The sequence below is a fragment of the Culex quinquefasciatus genome, chromosome 2 (genome assembly GCF_015732765.1).
Source record: "Culex quinquefasciatus strain JHB chromosome 2, VPISU_Cqui_1.0_pri_paternal, whole genome shotgun sequence".
Taxonomy (NCBI): domain Eukaryota; kingdom Metazoa; phylum Arthropoda; class Insecta; order Diptera; family Culicidae; genus Culex; species Culex quinquefasciatus.
Window position 1 is genome coordinate 209,388,006 of NC_051862.1, and position 17,040 is coordinate 209,405,045.

Genomic DNA, 17,040 nt, shown 5'->3' on the forward strand with positions numbered 1-17,040 from the left:
GCAATCTCGTGAGGTGAGGCTAGCACGTTGGAAACAAGCTATGTTGTGGTTGGAAATTTTCTGTTTTCTCTCTTGTTTTTGGTTATTTTCTGGATTGGTCGGCGTTGGTGAAATTTTGGCGCGGAAGTTAGTTTTTGGACGCTAGTGAGCAGAACGATGAGTTCCAGGAAGTGGTTCACGTTTGTGGTGCTGTTGGTGGCCGCACTATGCGTGGCCGTTACGTCTGGACACAGAAATTGCACGACCTACAATTCAACAACGGTAAGTTGATTTGAAATGGACGATTTGTTTTTTTTTTTTATGTTTCAAAAGTTATTAAAGTAAGATTTCAATTTATATATTCAAATTCCAACTCCCAACTCCTTTAAAAAGTTGAAACGTTAACTTCATTTCGATGGTTCTCGAGCATAACTCAACCAATCAGGACAATTATTTTTTTGAGTGAATTGTTAGGATGACATCCTACTCAGCACAGAAAAAAGGGTTTTTTTTAATATTACCTCTTTTTGCAATTTTACTTCAAATTAGGACAGCGAATGACCAACAAAGATTAAGCTGCCAGAAATAAATGAAAAGAAAAATCTAAAAATGTTTTAAAAATGTGCAGTTAAACAGAAACTGTCGAGAATTTCGCGAATTCCCAATTACACATTTTTTGTGACTCAAAATCTGTCACCATATCCAGATGTAGTATTTCTATCATTGTTTCTGTGTTATGAAATATTTTTCAAAGTCGTATAGAAATTTCAATTGAAAGTATTTAAATATATTCATGTAAGCCTTTGTACTATGCATAAGCTATACTATCCATAATTTGAAAATAACTTGTAACTCCATCATAAGCATGTTGAATATTCCTTAAAAAATTAAACAAAAAGTTATGCAATGATATTGTTTTTTTATCAATTAAGTTTAAATTTTTTATTGATTTTCTTTTCAAAAATGCACTATCTTGAAAATTGTTTTTTTAATCTTTTGAATAAAATATCGCAAGTAAACTTTTTTGAACTGTTTACAGTACATTGAAATTCAATTTTCATAATAACTTTGAAATCTTTTAAAACAGATTAATGCCCACTTTTTTGGGGTTATACAAATTGTTTCTATATTTATTCAAAAGTTATGACTAATGATTAAGTCGAAAACTTTACAACAGAAGACATAATTTCTGACATTGTTTCTACATTGCTTTTAAGGCTTTGGATTTTTTAAATTTTTAAAAGTAAAGTGCAGTGCATACATTACACATTTTATCAAACTTTTTTGTTTGATAATATCACAATATTTTTATTTTGAATTATTTTCATATTCATTCGAAACAATTAGGTATTCTTTATGTTTTTCCTCAACAACCTGAATAATGTGAGTTTGTAAAGCTAAGTTAAACCACCAACGTGGTTTATGCCATTTTCATTATTTTAATGTCAAAATTGATCTTGCCGAGTTTGAAAATAAAATTATAAGCCGGTTGTTCACTGAGGGTTAAAAATAGGAGAGAAAAATACTGCATTAGGATTTAACAAAATGTTACTCCATATGCTATGTGTTTATTTCAATCATAATAATGAAGGCGTGCGTGTGAATTTGTGTGAATGTATGTGTGCATGTTTTAAAATAAATTTTCCTTAAAAAGCTAAATTTAACAATTTCTAAGAGTTGTTTCCAAAGTTTTAAATCGAAAGAAAGACAGAATGCTTTTAAAGCATAATTTCAGATATGAGAATAAAATAGAGCAATCCTCGACGGTTATTGATTTTACTTATGGGTAATTCTCCGCCAACTCACACAGCAGTTGCCGCGACCCCTCTTCGATTTGCGTGAAACTTTTTCCTAAGGGGTAACTTTTGTCCCTGATCACGAATCCGAGGTCCGTTTTTCGATATCTCGTGACGGAGGGGTGGTACGACCCCTTCCATTTTTGAACATGTGAAAAAAGAGGTGTTTTTCAATAATTTGCAGCCTGCAACGGTGATGAGATAGAAATTTGGTGTCAAAAGGACTTTTGTGTAAAATTAGACGCCCAATTTGATGGCTTACTCAGAATCCCGAATAAACGTATTTTTCATCGAAAAAAACACTACAAAAATTTTAAAAATTCTCCCATTTTCGTTACTCGACTGTAAAAAATTTTGGAACTTGTCATTTTATGGGAAATTTAATTTACTTTTCGAATCTACATTGTTCCAGAAGGGTCATTTTTTCATTTAGAACAAAATTTTTCATTTTAAAATTTCGTGTTTTTTCTAACAATTCAGGGTTAATTTTTAGAGTGTAACAATGTTCTACAAAGTTGTAGAGATTACAAAAATTTTGATATATAGACATAAGGGGTTTGCTTATAAACATCACGAGTTATTGCGATTTTACGAAAAAAAGTTTTGAAAAAGTTGGTCGTCATCGATCATGGCCGTTCATGGTCACCCGCGACAGACACGGACGACGATACAAAGAGAAACGCAAAAAGTAACTTTTTCAAAACTTTTTTTCGTAAAATCGCGATAACTCGTGATGTTTATAAGCAAACCCCTTATGTCTGTATATTAAAATTTTGTAATTGTCTGCTCTACACTTTTGTAGAACATTGTTACACTCTAAAAATAACCCTGCAAAGTTAGAAAAAACACGAAATTTTAAAATGAAAATTTTGGTTCATGCTTGAGGCCATTCAAAAGTAAGGACCAATATTTTGCCGACGAGTTAAAAAAAACAGAATCTGTTGGACAAAATTTATCTTTGAACGAGTAAAAAAAAAACAGAATTTGTAAGACAAAATTTAACTTTGAATGGCTTTATTTTGAAAACGGTGAACTCAAACAAAAAAATGTAAAGTAATTTTCAATTGCAGATTCAGGTTTAGATGAAAAATAAAGTCCTAAAATTTTAAGCACAAGATTTAAATATTATACAATATTATGACAAAAATCATTATATTTTTGAAAATTCACAACTGTTCGGTAAAATTTTGGTCCATACTTCCTAATGGCTTAAAAGATGCTGGGTTTTGTCCCCTTAAAAATGCAAAAAAAAAAATGAAAATTGAAAAAACAGATTTTGGGAAATTTATTTTTTGTTAAAATGTTAGTTAAAAATCATATGAATGATCATATGATCTTTAAGAGAAATTTAAAGGTTTGGGGAGATATGATTAAAAAATATATTGTATTTTGTAAACTTGCTGTAAAAAGTGAAATATAGAGCAGAACGTACTTCAAATGTGTAAAAATCAGGAAATAATACAACTCTCTTTCAAAAGACTCTGTGCTCCTCGACCAACGGCACCAGTGCCAGCCACGAGGTGGAGGCCACCGGAGACGAGGCCGCCGCTGGATCAGTGGCTTGCTGGTGCTGGCCGAAAACGAAAAGCGTCTAAAGCTAAATCACAACGACGCGGACGAGGAGGACGAATGACCACTCCCGAGCGCAACTGACCGAAGGAAGCCCTCGAGGTGAACTGATGATGCTGTACGCCAACCAGATTTATGGCAAATAACTAGAGGCTAGTGGGGTTTGTGGGTGGTGGGTCGTGATACGGTGAATAAAAGAATCACAAACAAATCAATAGCCATCAATTACGTGAACAATCCCGCACATATTCTGGGGCAGCCATTTCCCCCTGGGCTCTGACTTCCTGCTGGGTGCCTTCCTGGTCATCTGATAGCTGAAGATTCTACCTACTCCAAGTGAGTCATATGATGGCCACGAGTCAGAAAAGGAAAATGATCCGTGCGTGCTGGGTAATTGATTGGTTTCCGGGAATAAAAGCTCCGGCAGAGCGGCAGTTTTTGCTTAAATCAGCAGGTTCTTTGCTTTGTGAACTGAGGAGAAAAATTCAAAGAACTCATTGAATTAGACTTATTTGTCAATTTTTAAGAAACGCCACTTTTCCCTTTCAAAAATGTGTCTCTGAAACACGTGAAACACAAACGTTTCAATCAACAACGTGAGTTTTGAATGGAATTCAGTCGAGTAATGCCGCTTTCAAGATATAATCACTATCAACAGTAATTATAACCCACGAGGGTGTAGTTAAATCACATAGCTGCGCGCTCGGGTTAATTGGACCGAGACTACTTGAAGGTCAGTTATTTATCCCAAGTAGCAAGTGAAATGCCTTATATTCTTATATATTTTTATTATAGTTTTAAAAAATGCTACAAAGTTTTACTATAACTTTTGTTAGAACCTACTAGTTTCATTGACACAACACTTAATAATAGGTTTAAGATTTCTTCAAGATAATGTTAAGAATTCATTGTAGAGTTTTAAATCGGTTTTATTCGCAACACTTTAAGCTATCTTGGAGAGATTATTGTGTTGCTTATTAACTTTAACGAAGCCTGATTTAAATCAGTTTCGTCTTCAAATAGCATTTATACATTCCTGTTGGATTTAAACTGTCACTTCGACTTATCGATGTGAGTAACGCAAAACTCACTATATTTTTTTTGCCGTGGCGGACGTGGACAAGTTTGAGGAGAAGCTGAGGCAGGGTTTGGCGCATTTGGGAATTAAGGATGGAGTTTCGATGCAGGTGAAACGGATCGGGTACATTAGTGGGAAGATTCTGTTTACGCTGGTGGCCACGGGAGTGATAATAGCGCTGTCGAGTTGAATGAGGGGTATCCGGAAACAATCAGTGTAATAAGCTTCAAGCAGATGAACGACCCAAGCTTACTCGGTGGATCCAGTTAATGGAGGTCAGGGAGTTTTCTTCATAAACTTCGCTGGTCTTCAGGAGGCGAAGCAGGATATGATGTAATTTGTCGATTATTTGGAGGTACCGGATCGGCTAGGGGCAAAGGTTCCCAAATGTGCTCTACTGCTGGGTTCCCTGGGAGTGGGAAGACACTGTTGGCGAAGGCGGTGGCCACCGAGGTGCAGGTTCCATTCCTCAGCTTGAACGGATTGGAGTAAACCCTGAATGAACGTCGGAATAAACCCTGAACCAGTTGTTAGTCGAAATGGACGGAATGGCGTCTAATGAGGGCGTCCTCATGCTTGGTTGACATTTCTTAGTGAAAAACTTTTGAGTTTTAACAAATACTGTTATAAATGTTCATGGTATACGAAAAGCAATCAGTAAAACTTTAACACCTTAAATTTATCTGGAATAAAACCCATCAGATTTATTGTATGTATTCCTACGCATAATCATTGACAGTTCCGCTCAAAGATTGATTGGTGCCCTTTGGAAGTGTTCCCTTTTTTTCTAAAATTAACTGTTTAAATCTATTACCATTACTATTTTTTATATTCTGTCTATTGTGCTGGTGAGATAAAGATACAAGTACACACAATTTGGTAAAAGTTTGCGGTGATTACAATGTGAAAGTGATTTTGAACAGCGTTCATCAACCTACATGAAAAAAGTTGTGATTTGTTTTTTATCAAGTGACCAGATGTGTGTTTAATTTTGGATGAGTTATTCGAATAAATAAATACCGTTGAAATGCAAGCCTGTGTTTTATTATGCAGTTATTTTGAAATTCAAGTTGTCCACCACCGATGGCGATCTTTTTGCAGCTGAGAAAACACGCATGCGCTACGTCCTCGCCTTGTGCGATTTGATCTTGATGAAAGCCATGATAAATTTTGTTGGATCTGATTAAAGCCATTGTAAAACTTTTATAAATCGTGTAAGTCTTGGCAAGTTTTGAGCCACTCCTGTTCAAGAAGGAATGGATTTAATGTAGATTTAAACAAGAACATTTATATTTAATCAACTTCGCCATGTTGCTGGAAGGTGCCAGCAGCCGAAAAGCGTAGCCATATTGAATTTGGGAGCAACAATATGCAAAAACATTGTTTTTTGAAAAAATCTTGACTTTTTATAGTGAATCGAAAGTGCGCATATTAGTTTTTCGAGCTATCTTTGAAAATTGTTCGATGAAATTATGTTGGCATAACTATCACGGTTAATTTTATGTTGAAACTCAACTCATTTGTGTTACTAATACAAATAATATTAATTTGAAGTCAAATAACTTTTATCTGCTTTCAGCCATTTGTATTTGCATGTAGGAATAATTGCTTTCAATCAAGTAAATTAGAAAACTACTCAGTCTATCACGAAGGCTTTTTGGTTTGCTACAAATACCAAAACATAAATGCTTTATGTTTTGTTGGAGGATTCAAGAATGCGCACAGACTACAAGAAAACCTTAATCCAAACCAAACAGTTTTGCTCTTGTTTTGAAGAGATCAATAAAGTTTTAATAAAACACACAATAAAATTTGTACGTCTCACGATGCTCCTCAATAATACTCTGGACAACCTCCTAAAATAGTCCATTTTGGTTTTAATGTTGATTTAACTCGTTTTTAACTCAGCATGTAGGACTAAATGGCATTTCGATGAAATTTACTTGGGAGCTCTACAGAATCTCTTTGAAACTATTACAAAACTAAAATTGTTACTTGGGTATAGAAAGTATCTGAATACACTTCAACTCTTTTTGTTAATTTTTTACAGCAAAATTAAATATAACAGTAAATGTATACAAAAATACCATATTTATCTAAAGATTTCAGCTTATAATGTATATTAAAATATATATTTAGCTTATTCAAAACTATCATCAAATATCAAATAAATTAGAGAATTCTTGTATTGTAAAAAAGCCTCAATATGGCAAAACATAAGAAAAACATTAAATCTTCTCAACCTTCAACCAAAGTCCCCCCTTCGGCGACAACACAAAGCTCTTCTCGTCCATCTGCAGCGGCACCTGGCACTTTTTCCCGATTGAAAACTTAAAACTGTGCAGCAGATAACCCAGTGCAATGCGGGCCTGCATCATTCCGAATCTCATCCCAATACAGATTCGAGGTCCCTCGCCGAACGGAGTCCACGCGAACGGATTGCGTTTGGCTTCCTGCTCCGGCGAGAATCGGTCTGGATCGAAGCGTTCCGGGTCGGGGAAGATGTCCGGATCGTGGTGGATTCCGAGCACCGGGATGAACACGCGGGTACCGGCTGTGAGGACCGTCTTGGTTTCCGGCACCTGGTAGTCCTTGGCCACCTCGCGGAAATGGATAGGGACTGGGGGATATTTGCGGAGAGATTCTGCAAAAACTTGGATTAGAATATGAATCTTGATTTAGATCATTACAGCTTACCTTGCAAAATTTGATCCAGGTACTTCATCGCGGTAACTGATTCGTAAGTAATCTCTCGGTTGTACTTGGACAAGACTTCTCTCACGTGTTGACGTCCCTTCTCCTGGATGTCCTGATTCAGAGCCAACTCGTACAGAGTCCACGTTAGCAGCGTAGAGCTAGTCTCGAACCCAGCCAAGTAGAACACAAACGCTTGCGCTGCGATCTCGTTGAAGGACAGCAATCCATCGTCACTCTTGCTCTCATCCGGATTCCTCATCTGGATCAGCAAATCCATAAAGTCGTTCCTCTTAACATTATTCTTCACCCGGTAGTCCACCGTTTCACGCACCACTTTGAAAAAGAACTCGGACACTTCCGGCAGAATCTCCTTTACCCCAATGAACTGTGCAAACCGTGGCATCGTCGCAATCAAAAATCCCTTGACCATTCCTCGAGGATTCCCGAAGATCTTCCTTCCAATAACCCTGAACTGCGCATCCGGATCCCGCATCGAGTTACACTCAAGTCCAAACGCACAAATCCCAATCACATCGGTCGTGTACCTCGCCAACAAGTCCTTCAGCTCAAACTCACTCTCATGACTAACTTTCTCGTCCAAAAAGTCCCGGAACTGCTTCCCCGCCGCAATGATCGTCGAGAACATCATCTTCATCTTGCCCGACGTAAACGTCGGTGACAACTTATGCCTCAGATTCTTCCACTTGGGTCCGGACAGGTTGAACATGTGCGCCGACAGCGGGTCGTACTTCTCGTTGTAATACGTCCCACGATCGTGGAAGTACTGGAAGTCCTTCGCAAATACGCACTTGGCCAGCTCCAGATCGGTCACGATCGCGATCGGCCTCGTAAAGACAAACGCCCCACCAAACGGATGGTCTTCCCCTTTCAATTCCTCGTAAAACCGCGCGAACATCTGACCCGTTTGCTCCGTCCGGGTCATCGTCCTCGAGTTCCCATAGAAGAACTCCGGCTTCAAGTACGGCACATCTCTATCCTTCCAGTACGAGTACTTTTGTCCATGTAAAAGTACAGCCCCAAGCAGATCATCGCCACGGTGATGATCGCATCCAGCGGTTCCAGCATGATGATTCCGTTAATTGACCGGAAGTTCGAGTTAGTTACAGCACCACTTAAACCCCTCGCTTGAACGATGCTAGCTGTTCAAACACTTTTTCACGACTGGCTTGCTGCCGACCACGGGATCTGGGTTTTTATTGACTCCCAGCCCAGCTGTAACACAGATCGCGCTTATTATCCCGTTGATATCTCGGCGCCGCGTGCGCCGGTTGATCTCAAACTCGTCGAGCTAGACAGCGCACCCTCAGCGGGCGTAATTCTGTCACTACAATCATGACGGTGCGCTTGCTTGTGCCATATACTGGAATTTTATCAGCAATAGTGTGGTACTACAACACGGTTGATGGAGTTATGCCGCGAGCTTAGTGAATCATCTGAACGCGCCCGCTTTCGATAACGGAGAGTGAACAGGTGAACGTTTTGCAAGTCATCTGGGGGTAAACTGAGTTACTGGGAAGAAATGACTCAGTTATGCTCGGGTGAACTTTGGACTCATGCAGAGCAAATATCACGATATATTTCGTGGCGATGTTCAAGGTCTACTTCAAAGACTTTTGAAGTGTAAACAACACTCCAGCGGAAAGAACAATTCGTAACGGAATATTCCTACATGTTTAAAATTTGATCAGATTTAAGGTGAGAAGCTTTTGTTTTTGTTTTTGTTTTTGTTTTTGTTTTTGTTTTTGTTTTTGTTTTTGTTTTTGTTTTTGTTTTTGTTTTTGTTTTTGTTTTTGTTTTTGTTTTTGTTTTTGTTTTTGTTTTTGTTTTTGTTTTTGTTTTTGTTTTTGTTTTTGTTTTTGTTTTTGTTTTTGTTTTTGTTTTTGTTTTTGTTTTTGTTTTTGTTTTGTTTTTGTTTTTGTTTTTGTTTTTGTTTTTGTTTTTGTTTTTGTTTTTGTTTTTGTTTTTGTTTTTGTTTTTGTTTTTGTTTTTGTTTTTGTTTTTGTTTTTGTTTTTGTTTTTGTTTTTGTTTTTGTTTTTTTTTGTTTTTGTTTTTGTTTTTGTTTTTGTTTTTGTTTTTGTTTTTGTTTTTGTTTTTGTTTTTGTTTTTGTTTTTGTTTTTGTTTTTGTTTTTGTTTTTGTTTTTGTTTTTGTTTTTGTTTTTGTTTTTGTTTTTGTTTTTGTTTTTGTTTTTGTTTTTGTTTTTGTTTTTGTTTTTGTTTTTGTTTTTGTTTTTGTTTTTGTTTTTGTTTTTGTTTTTGTTTTTGTTTTTGTTTTTGTTTTTGTTTTTGTTTTTGTTTTTGTTTTTGTTTTTTTGTTTTTTTTTGTTTTTGTTTTTGTTTTTGTTTTTGTTTTTGTTTTTGTTTTTGTTTTTGTTTTTGTTTTTTTTGTTTTTGTTTTGTTTTTGTTTTTGTTTTTGTTTTTGTTTTTGTTTTTGTTTTTGTTTTTGTTTTTGTTTTTGTTTTTGTTTTTGTTTTTGTTTTTGTTTTTGTTTTTGTTTTTGTTTTTGTTTTTGTTTTTGTTTTTGTTTTTGTTTTTGTTTTTGTTTTTGTTTTTGTTTTTGTTTTTGTTTTTGTTTTTGTTTTTGTTTTTGTTTTTGTTTTTGTTTTTGTTTTTGTTTTTGTTTTTGTTTTTGTTTTTGTTTTTGTTTCAAACTTCCCAATTGATTTTTCGACTGAACCAAACAAATCCATTGCCTAAATACCAAATTATCTAAACACACAACAAACAAAACGATAATCTCACTCCAATTCGAGATGCAAACTCGCATCGATTGTGTGGACCAGTTGTAAAAAAGTGCTCCACCTATTCACATCGTATCGTAACGATCGACTCGCAGCGTTTAATTTTATTAAATTAGCACCTGGTGCACCATGTTCCAATATTGGGACATAGTCGGCACCTTGGCGTTCCTCGCGCTGAATCTGTAGGGGAGAGTGGGGAGACTTGATCCCCGGGGACACTTGATCCCAAGCCTGTATCTCGTCAGCATGTGGGTAAAACAATTAGCTTTGTTCTAGAAAGTTGTGCGAAATTGACTAAAACTCATTGTAGAAAACAAAGAAATAAATTAAAAAATGTTTGGATTGAGTTACACACATTTTTCTAAGAAGTGCTGCAAAAAACTTCCAAGAGATCTTTTTTCTTTGTTTTGATAAGTATAGAAAACACTCAAAAATTATTCAAAAAAATATTTTTTATACATGAATTGTTTGATAAACATATCAACCCCAAACCCCTTACGCATTTGACGTTAAATTTATCGTCATACTATTTTTACAATCAATTGTTTAAAAAGTGCGTTAAGGAGACTTGATCCCTGCATTTTTACAGTCACTGGAATCAGCCTCAAGATTAAATAATTTGGCTGGGTTTTCGTACATAGTTTCCTTTAGTATAGTTGTACATAACTAACTGCAGTTTGAACCATTTTTCAAAAGTTTTGTAAACAAAAATTACCAGCTTTTGTAAACATGGTCAATTTTGGTCTAAAAAAGAAAATTTTAAGTTTTTCAATATTTTTCATGCTAAACTTGTTATATTTTGAACACAAACGTACAGGTTTAATGTGAAATTGCTGTATCTTATAGAAAATTAAAAGTTTGGATGAATAAGAAACATTTTGCTTAAGATTTCTTCAAAATGTTGAAAGGGGGATCAAATTACCCCCAACATTTTGAAAATGCCGGTTTAAAATATTTTTTTAAAAGGCTTGGCATTATTCGAAGAGTTTATCTGATGAAATACCCTCATCAGCCAAACATAGTTGAATGTTTAAGCTTTCAATTCATGCAAAAAGATCATAGTTTTGTGAGAAATTGACAGAGTTATGTGCGATACAAAAAAAGGGGATCAAGTCTCCCCACTCTCCCCTACCTGTTTCGAAAGCACGCCTATTGGACCTCGCGGAACGTGCCGTTTAGGCAGCCCGGTTTCTTGTATGGGAATACGAAGGCCATGGGAAGGACGGAGCAGGTTGGGAAGTTTTTCCAGAGCTTTTATACGGATTTAAAGGGGTTGAACCCGCTGGTTGGGATGTACCACTACTTGAGGCCGATTGCGTTGATAACCGATTTGGGGCTGGTGAAGCGGGTTTTGGAGGTGGATTTTCAGTGTTTTCAAGGGCGAGGGAGTTACTGCGACGAGAAGGTTGATCCATTATCGGGAAGGCTGTACAATTTGAGTGGAGATAAATGGAATAAGATTCACAACATAATTGCGCCATTGTTTGGTGGAAATAACTTGAAGACTATGTTTTCAATGCTGTTGACTTCAGGAAAACATTTGAGTGATCAGCTTGGTGATAAGTTCGAAGTAGGAAAAGAGATTGAGATTAAGGGTTTGTTGGAACAGTGCATGACGGATATAATAGCAAAGAGTTACTTAGGAGTTGATTTACAGATGAAAATGATTACAAGACAAGGAAAATTTAAGAGATTTCTGATGAATTACATGTCAAAATTAGCTAGGATTTTAAGAATAAGTGAGTTCAAGCCCGAAGTTTCCAAACATTTTTTGAAATTGATAAGCGCTGAAACAGAATCGCGATCAAAGAACAACATCAGAAAAGATGACCTCCTGGACATGCTGATTCAACAGTGGGATCCCAACGAATCCAAGGAAGGACAGCTGGCCTTCAACGAGCTTGCAGCGCAAGCGTTCGGATCCTACTATGCTGGGCTCGAGACCTACCCTGCGCTGTTGACGTGGACTCTGTTCGAGCTGTCCAATGCTCAGGTAATGCAAAAGAAGGCGCGACAACACGTGAAGACTGCTCTGGCAAAGTTCAACGGAGAGATTTGCTTTGATTCGATTTCGGCGATGACCTACTTGGATCAGATCGTAAAAGGTAAGGGTTTTGATATGATTTCCGATGGCAGACTGACGTTATCTTTTGCAGAATCCCTTCGGAAATACCCACCGATTCCGGTGTTGATCCGGGAGACGATCAAGAACTATCCGATTCCGAATACCACCACAACCTTGGAAGCTAGAACTCTCATTTATATCCCAGTGTACGCGATCCACCACGATCCGGAGCTGTATCCTACTCCGGAGAAGTTCAATCCAGAGCGATTCTCAATGAACTCCAAGCGAGAACCGTACACGTGGATTCCGTTCGGTGAAGGACCGCGAGCTTGTTTAGGGATGCGACTCGTGATGATGCAAGCTAAAATTGTTCTGGCTTATCTATTGATAAACTATCGATTTTCAATCGGTAAGAAGTGTAGCATGCCATTGGAAGTCGATATAAAGAGTTTTGTACTGACTCCGAATGAAGTCTGGTTGAAGGTGGAACGAATCTAGTTGAATAAAGATCTTTAAACAAACAAAAATTTTCTTTTCTGAAAGATATCTTTGCAAACAAGTGGAAGATAGCAGGTGACTCAAAGTATCGCGAAGAATGACTTGCAGAGTAAGCAGACGGCACGCAATCAGCGAGATAATAATCACTTGGTACTTCAAGCTGTTTACACTATATCTACGACCTCGGCTCTTTGGTATTGGTCAGTCACGAACAAGATTTGGAAGAGTCCGCATCGTCGTTGGAAGAGTCTAGGCAGGTCGTTAATTAGTCAGTATGTTGGATTTTTGGGATGTTTTCACCGCTGTATTGGTGATCTGTTTGGGAGTGTTGTACTACATCAAGAAGCAGCACTCGTACTGGGCTGATAGGAACGTTCCGTTCTCTAAGCCGGTCTTTTTGTACGGCAATGCCAAGCCCATGGGAAGAACGGAACAGGCCGGACCCCTGTTCAAGCGATTGTACAACGAACTCAAGGGAAAGCATCCGTTCGGTGGGATTTACATGTTTACGAAGCCGGTTGCGCTGATTACGGATCTTGAACTGCTGAAGTGCGTCTTTGCGAAGGATTTTCAGTACTTCCACGATCGTGGGACGTACTACAACGAGAAGGACGATCCCCTGTCGGCGCACATGTTCAACCTGCCCGGATCCAAGTGGAAGAATCTGCGACACAAGCTGTCGCCGACGTTCACCTCCGGGAAGATGAAGATGATGTTTCCGACAATTGTGGCTGCGGGGAAGCAGTTTAATGACTTTCTGCATGAAAAGGTCAGCCACGAGAGTGAGTTTGAACTAAAGGATCTGCTGGCGAGGTATACAACCGATGTGATTGGCATGTGTGCGTTTGGGATTGAGTGCAATTCGCTGAAGGATCCGGATGCGCAGTTCAGAGTTATGGGAAGGAAGATCTTCGAAACTCCGAGAGGCAGAATCAAGTCAATGTTGACAAATGCAACACCAAACTTTGCTAGATTTATCGGTGTAAAGCTGTCTGTCCCAGAGGTTGAACAGTTCTTTTTGCGAGTTGTCCGGGAGACGATTGACTACCGGGTGAAGAACAACGTCAAGAGGAACGACTTTATGGATCTGTTGATCCAGATGAGGAGTCCGGATGATACGAAGAGCGACGATGGACTGCTGTCTTTCAACGAGATCGCAGCGCAAGCGTTTGTGTTCTACTTGGCTGGATTCGAGACCAGCTCTACGCTGCTAACGTGGACTCTGTACGAGCTGGCTCTGAATCAGGACATCCAGGAGAAGGGTCGTCAACACGTGAAGGAGGTTCTACCTAAGTACAACGGGGAAATGTCTTACGAATCCGTTACCGCGATGAAGTATCTGGATCAGATCTTGAATGGTAAGTTGTACCAAATCCCATATTGAATAATATTCTAATCCAGGTTATTGCAGAATCCCTTCGCAAGTATCCCCCGGTTCCAATCCATTTCCGCGAGGTGGCCAAGGACTACCAAGTCCCCAACACCAAATCCGTCCTGGAAGCCGGCACCCAGGTATTCATCCCGGTATACGGAATCCATCACGATCCGGAGGTCTTCCCCGATCCTGACAAGTTCGATCCCGAGCGATTCTCATCGGAGCAGGAAGCCAATCGCAACCCGTACGCGTGGACGCCGTTCGGCGAGGGCCCTCGAATCTGTATCGGACTGAGATTCGGAATGATGCAGGCCCGCATCGGACTGGCCTATCTGTTGACCAACTTTAGGTTTTCTATCGGAGAAAAGTGCAAGGTTCCCCTAGAACTGAACAAAAAGAGCTTCATCCTAGCGCCTGAAGGTGGACTCTGGCTTAAAGTTGAGAAACTGTAACGTTAAGTAATAAAATCAAACCAATCTTATCTACCCCCTTCCCCTTCTTTTAATCCCATGTCCTACACCAAGTAAACCAGTAATCGATGCGGCACGCACGGCCCAGATGACCCACTTTCCGGCTCGTTTGTCGACTGGTCCAAACCCAAACCCCTCAACAATTTGTTTTAAAATTCTTCGCAACACTCCTTCCTCATTGTATGTACGGCGCAGACACTGTTTTGGCACCAGTCCAACCATGTCCTCGCCCAGGCATTGGCAAAAAGCTGTTTGCTGGTTCACAATTTATTCCTGGCAAGTGCCGGCAAGTTGCTGGGGTTTGGTCGTGTGTGTGTAAAAGGACAACACCCCATCAGCAAAAAAAAAAAAGAAAAGGACGAACCGAATTTATATGCTGAACAGCCATGTGCACGGGTTTGCTGGCAGTTACGAAGAGCGTTTTAAGTTTCTGTTGGAGTTTGAAGCTTCGTTGCACAGCATACGGAGGTTGTCCGAGCAAGCCGCTGTGCTGAGAACACACACACACATTGTGTAAACACCTGTGGGATGGGTGAGTCGCAATAGAATGTCTTTTAGTTCGATAAATTTACAATGAAAAGGAGTTCATATAAAAGGGTCTAATTGATTCACGGAGAAAAAAGAGTTCCCAAAACTATTTAAACAAAGTGTTCAAATCCCATGGTACGACTTTGAAAAACGTACCATGAAATTTGAACACTTTGTTCGTGGTTCCCATTTTCATGAACTTGTTTACGATTTTGGGAACTATTTTTTCTCCGTGTTGTAACTGGTTGCTAGAAAGCACCTTACTTAATTCGAACTATAAATTTCTGCTAAAAGATTTATAAATAAACAAACGTGTAAATTTCCACCTCAACCAAAAAATTCATCAACTATTTCTCCGAATTGCGATGCGATGCACTTATAGGCTAGACTCTACTGTTATCCAGGATGGTGGAAGCGACGGAAAATGTTCCATTTAACGAGTGGAGTGGTTTTCCATGGAAATGAAAATATTATCCAAACGAGGCGACGCGCAAGTCGTGAAATGCAATTAAGTATCGTAACAAAAAAAAAGAAAACACCATCCGTTTTGGTTGGAATGTGTAACGGTAAGTTTTTTAATGGTGATTGCTTGCTATTTTTCGAAAATGGACTGAATGAAACTTAAACTGCAGTACATCGATGCAAGTGAATTTATCTGAAAATATAAATGAAGGAAATATGCCTGGAATCTTGGTAACAAAACTTTAAGTTTAATAGTCGAGGCATTGTCTCTGACAGATTTAAAAGAAGCTAAACCATTGGATGTAAGAAGACGACACTCTTACATCCAATGTGACCTCGGTTCCACCAAATTGCAGTCGATCCTTTCTTGAACTCGAAAAGTTGTGCAGTTCAACACAAAAAATCTATGGAATTTATTATTCAAGCCATTTTGAAATTTATATCGTGATTTTATGTTTCATAGTTTCCAAGATATCATTGATTAAAAATTGGGGGTCAAATGGACAGAACTTAAAAAAAAATCATTGTTGATAATTTTCATTATTCGATTTTGATCACCTTATGGACACTTGTATGAAGAAAATAAAATACAAAATGCTTTATCTGCAAAAAAGGAACCAATGGACAAAGATGCATACAATTAAAAAGTAGTAAAAAAAAATATTTAAAATCGAGTTTTTCTATTTTCTTTTCTCAAAAACTTTATAAAGCCCACAACAAATTTAAACATTATTCACAGGGTCGCGACATACAAAGAAAATCTGATGAACACATACATGTACTTAGATTTTTTTACCGAATTCAGTAGTTAAAAAATCGGTTAAGTTTAGATGTGTCAAAATTAACAAAATTTTACCGAATTTCAGTTGTACAATGAACAATAATAAATTTGATTACCGAATTTCAGTACCTATGTTTAAACTGCTTTCGATAATTTTCAGTTTACCGAACTGTTCAGCAGTTGAAAATTCGGTAAACTTTACCGAATTCGGTAAAAAGTCTAAGTGTGCAAGGATGATCACTATTTTTTAAATAATAATAGACAATTTTGTTGAATACTTTTACTTTAAAGTGCTACAACCTAAAAATTATTTGAACCTAAATTATAAAAATTATGTCAGTCTTTTTTGGAGATTTGTAATTTTAACAGACAAAACTCATTTAAGCTTTGGTGCAGTCAACAACCTTATAAAAGTATAATGAAAATGAACAGTTTCTGATTTTTTTTTCTTTTTTAAGTGAACAGCGATGAATTATTTTTAAAACTTACTAAAATTTTGAATTGTTAAAAAATAATTAAAATTCAGATTGAATTATCGACTTTGGTTTTTAAACTAACTAAAATTATGAATTTTAAAACAATCACTCGCATGAACTAGAAAAGTTGCTTTTTTAATTTAAGTTAAACAAATGATATATTCTCAATGTTGAAACATTGGAAACTCAAATTTTATCTTTTTACTAAGGTTCAGTTGGGATTTTGGTCTAAAAAATATAGACTTTCAACTATATTAAACTTTCATTCAATTTTCACAGAAATTTTATTTTTCTTATTTTGATTATTAGGTTTGGTGTGCTCAGCAACGTTGTAGACTTTTGACAAAAAATATTTCACGGACAACTTGTTCCACCTATTGATTTTAGCCTATTTTAGTTTGTATGGGAATTCTGTGCACACTTGTGACACGTAGTACAATTTTACATTCGAAACACACTTGTGACACGTGCTTTTACCTCAGCAGGCCTGGGTTCAATCCCAGA

The 17,040-nt window shown here is 37.5% G+C and overlaps 3 protein-coding genes across 3 annotated transcripts; 2 read left to right on the top strand and 1 right to left on the bottom strand.

The window, feature by feature from the left end:
• Positions 1-5,100: 5,100 nt before the first annotated feature.
• Positions 5,101-8,337, bottom strand: LOC6054224 (probable cytochrome P450 6a23). The gene is given in 3 exon segments (XM_001870137.2): positions 5,101-7,066; positions 7,120-8,136; positions 8,139-8,337. Coding segments are annotated over 3 exon segments (1,500 nt in total). The 5' UTR covers positions 8,206-8,337; the 3' UTR covers positions 5,101-6,650.
• A 1,596-nt stretch (positions 8,338-9,933) lies between these two features.
• On the top strand, positions 9,934-12,444 carry LOC6054219 (probable cytochrome P450 6a14). Its single transcript, XM_038251055.1, has 3 exons — positions 9,934-10,064; positions 11,011-11,986; positions 12,038-12,444. The coding sequence occupies exons 1-3, from the start codon at positions 10,011-10,013 to the stop codon at positions 12,442-12,444; spliced, it is 1,437 nt and encodes a 478-aa protein (XP_038106983.1). The 5' UTR covers positions 9,934-10,010.
• A 195-nt stretch (positions 12,445-12,639) lies between these two features.
• LOC6050709 (probable cytochrome P450 6a14) lies at positions 12,640-14,308 on the top strand. Its single transcript, XM_001867238.2, has 2 exons — positions 12,640-13,802; positions 13,856-14,308. The coding sequence occupies exons 1-2, from the start codon at positions 12,719-12,721 to the stop codon at positions 14,269-14,271; spliced, it is 1,500 nt and encodes a 499-aa protein (XP_001867273.2). The 5' UTR covers positions 12,640-12,718; the 3' UTR covers positions 14,272-14,308.
• Positions 14,309-17,040: the final 2,732 nt, after the last annotated feature.